The sequence below is a fragment of the Condylura cristata genome, unplaced genomic scaffold (assembly GCF_000260355.1).
Source record: "Condylura cristata isolate star-nosed mole 26May11 unplaced genomic scaffold, ConCri1.0 scaffold00038, whole genome shotgun sequence".
Classification (NCBI taxonomy): Eukaryota; Metazoa; Chordata; class Mammalia; order Eulipotyphla; family Talpidae; genus Condylura; species Condylura cristata.
The window spans coordinates 3,732,273-3,742,609 of record NW_004567139.1 but is presented as its reverse complement, the minus strand read 5'-3'; the positions used below and the strand labels follow the sequence as shown (position 1 = coordinate 3,742,609).

Genomic DNA, 10,337 nt, shown 5'->3' with positions numbered 1-10,337 from the left:
TTCAAACCATGAACATGTACTATCACCAGCTAATAGTACATTGTGCTGGGACAAGTCTCTCCCCTTCAGGATAACAGTGTAACTTGAAAAGGCAGACCCTAGTTCTTCTATGTAGAAATAAAGAAAATAAAGATGATCAAAATATTTTTGCTAGCACTAAACCTTACATCCATCTCTCCTTGATCGATCACATAGAAGTTATCCCCTTCATCACCTGAAAGAAAGAAACATATTAAAATGTATACAAGCAAACCCAAAACTATCATGTTAACAAACAATACCTAACTTTATAGTAGTGCCGAGAGAAAAGAACATGTTGTAAATTAACAATTTTTCAGGAAAAGATGTCTACCCATATATTACAAAGGTCATAAATTGACCAGTTATTTGGTCACTTCATGATAATAAAAATAATTTTAAATTGTCCATTGTGTACAAAGGTATTAATGGCTAGCTCTACAACAACAAAACATAAACTCCAACAGTCAGTGCAGTATCAGATTGCCACAAAGCAGGAAAATGTCTTTTAGTGAGATTATGGAAGTATCTATAGAGTAAATAAGGGGGGAAAAGAGAAATACTCAAACGATTAGATGCATACTAGTAGCATTCATGGGGGGAAATGTAAAACTCAGTAGAAGCACAGACCTTGTGAACAGGTGGCCCTTACAAAGCTTTAAATGTTCTGTTTATCCCCCTCCACAGGTGGCTGGTTACTCATCAATATAAAGGATATCAAAATACACACAGGCTGAAAATTTTATACAACACTCAGAATAAAAACCCAAACATTGCCTTTAGTAGTTACTATAAATAAAACTAAATCAGATGATAGGAAAATATTAGTCTCTTAGGCAAAGTCTGTCTAGCTCAGAGGACTGAAACAAAAAATAAAAGTGTAACAAAAGGAAAATGGTCAGCTTAAAGAAGAAAGCAATTAAAATCAATTAAAAAGCCACATGGTCTCATGTCTCCCACCCTACCATGTGCCATCAAAACAGCAGCCCTGAACCCTCCCTGGTGGCGCAACAGGTAAAGCACAGCACTATAAAGCTAGCCGCAGCCTTTGGCACAGGTTCGATCCCAGCCAGGGGGTGACACACTGGGCACAGCCAACAGCTCCTGTCTCACCCGCGGCTCCCCTCAAAAGAGTATTTAATAATTCAATCTGCCTGTTCTGCTCCCCTCTCTGTCTGAATTTTCTCATCACCCATGTATGTCTGGCCTGTACCCCAGTTCTGTATGCTTAAATAAATCTTACAAAAAAAAAAAAAAGAAAGAAAGAAAGGCAGCCCTTACCTTGCTGAATAACTGTCTCTCCAGCAATAAAGGAAACCGGGAACATGGCATCAAAAATGTCACTACAAGGGAAAGTAAGCCTCCAATTAACACTACACATGTCTTTCAATGGATTTCAAACATTAACCTGAGATTCAAAGCTCCCAAATATTCAGCCTGAATGCCAGCAGGGGATTATGTGAAGGGTCTTAAAGCTCAGAACAATGTGACCAGGTGGGGCCAGATGTATGAAATAAGGAGCAGGTGGTACCCACCTTCTCTCATTATCATCCAGATGTGAAAACAGCACATTCTTTTCAATGGCTTTGGCTAAAGCAGCCATTGTCTTATAATCTTTCGGTATAACCTAGAAAAGAAAGTCAAACGTTAATTCCATAAACCAAAAACATTTCATGTTTGCAACCTGCATTTCAATTAAATGTCAAGCCACCTTGTGGCATTTAAATAGGACTGCTTTGAATTAAACTATTTTCATCACAATGCAACTGTACTATCTTTGAGCCACACAAAAAAAAGAACACTCAACAAATAGCCTCCTCCCCTTTGTCCAGTCAGGATTATATTTAAAGGCTGGTGTTTGGTTCCCAGTCAACTAAGGAAACAAATTAAAAACACCTTGATCAAAGTCATTACTGAGGAGAAAGCAAGCACTTTTTTGACTATTAGTCATTTTCAAACCATGAACATGTACTATTAGTTTCACCAGCTAATAGTACATTGTGCTGGGACAAGTCTCTCCCCTTCAGGATAACAGTGTAACTTGAAAAGGCAGGCAGGCTCCAAGGAGGGGCAGATTAACATGAATGAAGCTGACAGAATAAGAAATTAAAAGTCACAGCATGAATTCCAGACGCCAAAAACTGACACCGTGATTCAAAAGCAAAAGGCATTCCACTACCGGCTCCTTCTACTGCGAAACAGGAGAGAGAGAAAACTCTCCAAATGCAGCTACTCACTGTTTTATAATCACATTTCTTCGATGGCATGTTATCACAGAAACCTTTCCCCAGGGCAGGAGAGGACACAAGCCACCCGCCGTGTCTCACCCGCGGGCCCCAGAGGCTTGTCACCAAAGAGATCGAGATCTCAGAACTACCTTTCTGACGTAGGACGCCGCATCCTCCTCCGTGTAGACTTCCGCGCTGATAGCACCCCGTCGCCTCCGGCCCTTAACCACAGGGTTGGGAGGAGGAGGAGAAATCTCATCCTCCCTGGAGTCAGCACGACTGCTTGCTTTCTGCAGATTCTGAATTTGTTTTGCCTCCTCCTGAAATAAATGAACTGGTTTAGAAAATGAGATCCCTTAGCACATAAAGTCTGGTATTCTCATCTTCCAACGAGCGCTCATTTCAGTCACTTCAGCTATCTCCCACCATTACCAGTGCAAGAGTTAAGTGGGAAGGTTGATTCCAAACAGGAGAAAGATGGAGTCAAGTTTGAACAGAAACATTCTGAAAGGACTACAGTTTCTCAGATCACAAATTCTACACTAATAAACAAAAGCTCTTAGTACAGGAACACACCATGTGCAAGAAAAAAAAAATTAGATTCTTACTGTATTGACAATGTGGATCGTAATATATCCAACAGTTTAAAAAAAAAAAAATCCTGGAGAATTAGGTTTTCTGAATGCATGAGACACCCTCCCCCAAAAAAGAATGTTATCTAGAAATACCAACTCACACAGTAAAGTGACCCAGGAATGTGTACATTTCTGGGCTCATTCAGTAAGTATCCCCTAGATCTGCCATGCCACATCTAGGCAAGGGGAATGTGAAAACCAACAGGAGAGGGTGAAACTAACATTCTAGATGGGAGTCTTGATATAAGCAAAAGAAATGATGTGATGATAACCAAGAGTCAAAGAAAGAGCAGCTCTAATAATAATTCTCCCAGGGGTCATTAAAAAGGAAAATGAGGCCCTCCCTGGTGGCGCAGCGGGTTAAAGCACAGCACTGAGAATCTGAAGCCGCTTCCGCATGAGTTCGATTCCCGCCTGCCCCGGAGGTGACCACATGGCGTGGCAGACCTCTCCTGACCCGCCCGCTGCTCCCCTCAGCAGTGTACTTCGTGGATCTGCCTGTTCTGCTCCCCACTCTGTCTCTGGTGAAGCCTCTCACCCTCCGCATCTCTGGCCTGTACCCCAGTTCTGTATGAATAAATAAATAAATCTTAAAAAAAAAAAAAAGGAAAATGAAAAGAAGCATTCTTTAGTATCAGGGCTTACAGTCAAAGCAAGCGGTTGCCTGCTTTTAAAACCTTCCTATGAACCTTCCTTCATATAAAAACAGATGAATTATTTAACATTCTTATTATTCAGCTCTACAATCTTAAAAAGAAATTCCACTCGGGCCTACAGTGAAGAATGAGCTATACTATGAGAGAAAATAAGAATAAAAGTCAAATGGAGTACCTACTACTTTCTCTTTCACTTGTCTCACTCTCCATTATTTTTCTAAGCCAGCTTTCGAGTTCTAAATGAAATTATTTTGTCTTTTATTCCCCAGAAATTTTGATTATAAAATGAAATTAAGGAGATGCCTACTTTTTCTCCTGCTACATGATACTCAGTGCCGCTTTTAGCACCAAAACACAGGAAACATGCAGAACTACACGTGTGTGTATGTGTGCATAAATATATGCAGCAGAAAAGTCTAGAATAACTATCAAGGAATAATGTTAATTTCATTAATAATGACATTATACCTAATTTTAATTTTCTTTTTTAGTGAGGCATTGGTTATTTTTCTTATTTCTCTGAATTTTCTGATTTTTAATTTTAAAAAGCAATTAGAAAAACAAAACAAGAATGCTGCTAATATATATATGTATGTTTAATTACAAATGCGTTTATTTCTTGATCCAATAATCCAGTAATTCTACTCCAGGAATTTATCCCACAATATGCGAGACGATGTATCTGCCGAGTTATTGCCTTCAATAGCAAAACACTGGAAGGAACAGGCAGCTTTTCTGTGTATAAATTTTTCTCTGACACCATGTTATCATCTTAGCTGCAGTCAAGAAAGACAACAGCTGGAAGGGAGACTTTTTATTGTGCCCTTTTCCTGTAGGTACAAATACGTAACCAATCAAAAAACTTCTGAGATCTCAATTCACCTTCAGGTTAGTTATTACAATACCCAGCAAAATGTTCCCATTGCATATTAATAAGTAATTGTAAAATTCAAGGCTCTTAACATTTAAAGGGTATAAATGACAACTGAGATCCTTGGTTTCAAGTCTGTATGAGATGCATGATACATTTCTATGTCCCTTTCTTGATGTTATCATTTGCTGTCGGCCTCAATTCTTTCTCTTGTTAAAGCAAAAAACAAAGCCCCTCTCAATCTACTTACAACACTTGTCTCCTTGCCTGTCATTCTTCCCCATAGGTGAAGAGCTTCCCACTGCACCGACTTGGGGCTCAACCATGACAGTACTCTGGCCAGACACGCCATGTCCACTGTCACTGTTCTGGCCCCTCTGCCTGGAAAACAGCATGCTCTCCAGCATGACTGCTCCCTCCACTCAGGCCCTCAAGAAGACACCAGAGTCAAGGAGTCAAGATGGGCTGAGCCCAGAAGAGCCACAGCCACTGAGAGGTTTCCGCAGAAAGCCACTGAAAGTGGAAGGGGGGGTTGGGGGATGGAGTGTGCATGCTGTTGCTACAAAGCTAACTACCACCCTGTACTGATCACAGCCAAGTTAGTCTCTTTTGAACTGCTACCTCTGTAAAAGGGTGATGATCACTAACCTCACACATCTGAACCACATTAGGTATATAAAATGCTTCACATAATACCTGGCAAGCAGGAGCTAATGGTCCTAAGCTATTAAAACTACACCATCAGGGCCCTCCCTGGTGGTGCAATGGCTTAAAGCCACTGTGAAGCGCTGTGCGGCCACTGCAGCATGAGTTCGATGCCAGGCCAGGGAGTGACCCTGGCGCTGTAGACCTCTCCTGTCCTATCCACTGCTCCCCTCAGCAGTGGATTTCAGTAGATCTGCCTGTTCTGCTGCACCCCCACTCTGTCTCTGGTGAACCCTCTCTTACCACTGCACCTCTGGCCTATACCTGAGATCTTCAATACATAAATAAATCTTTTAAAAAAAATAAAATTCCCCTATCAGACTGGAAATTTTCTAATATATTCATAAGAGGACTCAAATTCCAGACGGTAGTTTGAAAATGCAGCTTTCAATGGACCAACTGTGTTTTTGTGAGTAGCTGAAGGCACCAGAATCACCCGTCACTGCATATTTTCACAGAAATCTTAATACCAAATGTACAGAACAATGACCTGCTGAAAAGCTGAAAATTTAATCACTTGAAAGTCCAAACATTTTATTCACTCCAAGCAAAAGGAATGCAGTGAACAAAGCCCCCTGATTATATGAAAAAGTATGTTCAGTTGTGACCTTCATTAAAAAGTAAAATATGGGCCCTCCCTGGTGGCACAGTGGGTTAAAGCAACACAGCACTAAGAAGCTAAACCCACTTCAGCTTGAGTTCGATCCCTGCCCTGGAGGTGATCCACACCGCCAGGCAGACCTCTTCTGACCTGCCCGCTGTTCCCCTCAGCAGTGGACTTCATCAGTCAGCCTGTTCTGCTCCCCACTCTGTCTCTGGTGAATCCTCTCACTACCCCACACCTGTGGCCTGCACCCCAGTTCTGTATGTATAATTAAATAAATCTTAAAAAAAAAAAAAAGTACAATAAACCAACACACTTTACATCTAAAAATCCTATCTGCAAGGAAACTAATCGTGAATTCTTGCTTTCCCCTTTGGGTGGTACCTAGCCAGTGGTGTGGTAAATTCAGGCTTTGAAACTAACACCAGCATTCAACACTCCCTATAAAAAGATGCACTTCATGTCTCCTCAACTTCGTTCCTCATTTGAAGGTTCCCACTGATGTCCAAAGAGAAAAGGGATCACCTTACAGTGACCCATTTCAGAATCAGATCTCCAGGAACACACTTGATTTCAAAACAAGGCCCGCCCGTGGCAGCTGGCTCGACAGTGCTTCACCACTTGGGAAGTGCTTAAACAGAGAAAACCAAACATCCTACACTTCTAAGACAGCAAAACTCATTCGCAGGGACTGACTAGCTGCTTGTTCTTTTCAGACTGTTCTAATCATGGTACTAATGATCAATTTTAACAAACAGCTTTTCAAAACAGCAGAAAAATGCCTGATCACTAAGCCGCCCAAATATTTAAGTCTTAGTAGTCTTTCTTTTAATAAGTTACGCTGATTAAGAAGCTGCCCATGGCATGGAAAAGTAGTGCAGATTTTCTATATACCATCAGATAATGAATGACCACAGACCTGTGAAATGCCTATATTCATTATGAACTTCATCAAAACTTCATGTTCAAGAAAATCTACAAATTTATCTTGCTAACTTACAGAAATAAATCAACTACTCAAAACATTTAGTGATTCACATTTTCTCATTATTTCTTGAGAGAGTGTATTAAAGGATTACCTTGATGCAAAATGACTATCATCATTTTGCTTAGGAAAGCGTATACCGGGACTCCCTGGTGGCACAAGGGGTTAAATCTCAGCACTATGAAACTATCTGTAGCCACTCAACTCCTTTGATCGCCCGCCAGGGAGGTGACCCACAAGAAGCAGCAGGCTTCACCTGTCTCTCCGCTGCTCCCCTCAGCAGTGTATTTTAGTAGATCTGCCTGTTCTGCTCCCCAGTGTCTCTGGTGAATCCTCTCACCCCTGCACATCTGGCCTGTACCCCAGTTCTTTAAAAAGAAAAGTATATACCAGATACTTAAGTCACACTGACAGGCTTTTACAGAGTAAAAGCCGTATTAATATTTTTTTCAAGAGGAAACAAGCTATGACCACAACTATTAAATAAAATTTGGACAATCCCTAATCATGATAGCCCTGCTCTACAGTCAATTCATCTGAGAGAGACGCGGTAAAACGGACTTGGCTAACCCAGAATTGCTGAAGGGACCTGTCGGCTCAACTCAGAGTGTCAGTGTTGGCTTTAAAAAGTGGGCTGAGTTTTATGAAGTTTTCTTTCTCTGTTGAAGTAAAGTATTAATTACTGTCAAGTACTGTAAAACTTCTCGTTTCAGACGCCAACTACTTCTGCTGATCAATTGCTCCCAGTCATTTTAATAAGCATTGTATATTCAGGCTAGAAGCAATTACACTGGGAAGTCCCATGTCATAAACCAAACTCAGCACAGATTTGTTTTGATAAATTCTGATGAGAAAGTCAAAAATGTAGTGCTAATATCCTAAGTGCACTCATTCTGAGAAATTCTACTTTAGACATCGTCTCTGGTCACAATTTTTTTCCTTCCAAGATAGACAGATCAGTGACATTCTACATTACACCTACCAACTGTCAGGGTCACCGCACCCCCTGCCCCCGTTTATTTTTACCTTCTCCAGTCTCTCAAAGTACTCCCTGAGGAAGGCCATGGGCCTCTCGGGCCGGGCAGTGCACAGCTGCACGATAGAGTCTTTGAGCAGCGCCTGGATGTTGTGCTTCTGGACATAGAGCTCGCACTCGCGGAGGCTGCGCTCCTCCTCACAGGCGGCGCTGCTGCCAGACGCCATGGTCTCTGCAAGGAAAGACCACACATGCCGTGTAAGTGACCGATCAAGGGCAAATACCAATTGGGCCTTTGACTTAACAAATGCATGAAGCAACTGAGTCACAGACCTTTTTTTCTCACCAAGTAGGTTTTTCCCCAACAGGGAGGTGGGGGCCAGGGAAAACACTATCTGGAGAAACTGCATCTTCCAGAGCGCTTCCTGGGCCCACCTCTGCAGGCAGCAAGTCTGAGAGGCAATGACCTCAGCTCCTGGGAGGAGCAGAGCCACTATCCCCTGCAGAGGCGGCTGCAGGGGAGTCAGGCCCTTAGGGGAATTTCATTCAGTTCAAACCCTGCACAAAAGAAATCATGATGACGCGAGAAGTGTGTAACCGGTAAACAGGACAGAGGATTACAAGGGCACACAAGTCTGCTCTCAGGGAAAGCAAGTAAGCACAAAGGAGAACATCTGACATGCCCGATATGCGTAACGCCTATCCCGAGGGAGAGGCCTAAGGTCACCGGGCACACCACTGAACAAGGGATCTGATTAGCCAACTACTAAGGTAATCAAAAATTAAGCACACAAACGGAAGCCAAGATGAATTCTAAAAGCAATCTTACTCCAGAATCTTCTATCAGACTCCACCCCTGAATGATAACACACTTACCTACAGGTGAGAGGGAAAATACTTAGTGAGTAAAAAAGTCTTCCTAATAACTAAATGAAAGAATGGGTCAGGGAAGTGTCAAAAATATTTCCTTCACCTGGACAGGAAAGCACATTAGAGTTTAAACTTAGATGAACGTTCAATAAACTAAATACACTTTAGAGGATTCAAACTACCTTGAAATTAAGTAAAATAGTAATGTGTAGGTTACAGTAATGAGTATCTAACCTTAACCTGGGATTAAAACTTTGGCAATTTAACAAAGAGTGAGCAGCCTTTCCTTCCAATTCCTAATGACTAAAAATGGTGAGATATAAGCAAGAGTCAGTCCCTCCACTCTGCCGCTGAAAGCCATACTAATTTGACTTTTCCAACTATAACGCACTCAAAGCCACTGACATGAAACTATAAATATAAAAGCAGAGAAACAGAAATTCCGAAGTTAAGAGCTAAAGTGCTACCCTATTACTCATTTTGTTTTGACAACTTTCATGCTAAAGGTCAGTGACAGGCTAATTACCAGAGACCATGAGAAAATCTGCAGCTCCATGACAAGCACATAAGCTAGAGACCACAGAAAAAGAATCAACAGACACTCCAGGGAAGGGAAAAAAAAAAAAAAAACTCAAAAAAAGTTCATTTACTTTAGCGTAGATTTGTAACTATTCTTCAAGTGTAGACAATCTTATGAACTGAGAATCCATTTTCAGCAGGATTTTCTGCATTTCAATAACACTGAAGGCCCTAATACTGAAAGCCACCCAAAGCAATGATAAATCAGATCTTTTATGCTTCAAAACACTCGGACATATTCCAGGAAAGCAGATTGTATTTAGAAAAATACATAGTACACTAGAGTCAGAGAGATCATCCTCTGATTAGATCGGGGTAGGGCAAGGCAGAAATGAAAAGGGGGGGAGGGTCTACGAGATGAAACTGGTCTGTTTGAAACTCTGTATTAAAAAGACCAAAAAGAAGACACCAGTAAAAAGACAGCACATTAACAAAACTGTCCACATGAACGCAGCCACCACTGAACCCCTGAATATCCAAATTTCATAGTCTTAGGACCTTTAGCCAAAATTGCCTAGATAAACCCTAGAAATCTAGGGGTTTACATGCCCGACCATACCCCCGAAATCAAGTACTTCAAAACTTCCACTGCAGTCTCTATAAGAAAACCTCATATTCTTTCTTTTGGAGATGCAACTGTGACAAAACTCGGTTTCAAAAGGGATTGGGGGGAAGCATATTTATAAGACTTTGAGAAACCGCTGCTGATTCAGACCGCACCCCCTCAGACCTGCCAAGAACATTTCCTTGGGGTCATCTCGAGGAAGTGTTAGCTTTCTTTCCCCCGATGAAAAGACCAATCTCCAGGGAATCTCTTAAGTAGTTAAATCCTTTGGCACGGGACGTGCGCTGCGCTGGAAGAGTTAACAGGTACCGCGGGTTTCCGAGAGGAAGGACAGGAAAGTGTCCTTCATGTCACTTGTGCCCACACTCGTGGTCACAAAATGCGGACGGGAGGCCGATCCTCCATCCTGCTCCAGCCGGAAGGCCACAGCGGTGGTGAAAGGCCTCGAGGGAGAGGGGGTGGGGAGGAATCCAGACAGGGGCGAGGAAGAGCGGACAAAAGGAAATTTAGGAGCCAGACGAAGGTGCGGGTGGGGGTGGGAATCCCGGGGAGAGAGGGAGAACGACTGCTGGGGATGACGAGGCGGCCGAGAGGAAACCAAGGGCTGGCGGCCTCGCGAAAGGCCGCGGAACGATGGCGGCTCGC

General features: G+C 42.3%; 1 protein-coding gene across 1 annotated transcript in view; it reads right to left on the bottom strand.

The window, feature by feature from the left end:
• PRKAR1A (protein kinase, cAMP-dependent, regulatory, type I, alpha) overlaps window positions 1-10,337 on the bottom strand; it is an 18,369-nt gene that overhangs the window by 7,061 nt on the left and 971 nt on the right. Inside the window, exons 2-6 of the mRNA XM_004693459.2 lie at window positions 7,729-7,910; window positions 2,396-2,566; window positions 1,554-1,645; window positions 1,300-1,361; window positions 168-214 (exon numbers count right to left, since the gene is read on the bottom strand). Of these exons, the coding sequence (XP_004693516.1) occupies window positions 168-214; window positions 1,300-1,361; window positions 1,554-1,645; window positions 2,396-2,566; window positions 7,729-7,905 (549 nt within the window). The 5' untranslated portion in view covers window positions 7,906-7,910. The remainder of the gene's footprint in view (window positions 1-167; window positions 215-1,299; window positions 1,362-1,553; window positions 1,646-2,395; window positions 2,567-7,728; window positions 7,911-10,337) is intronic.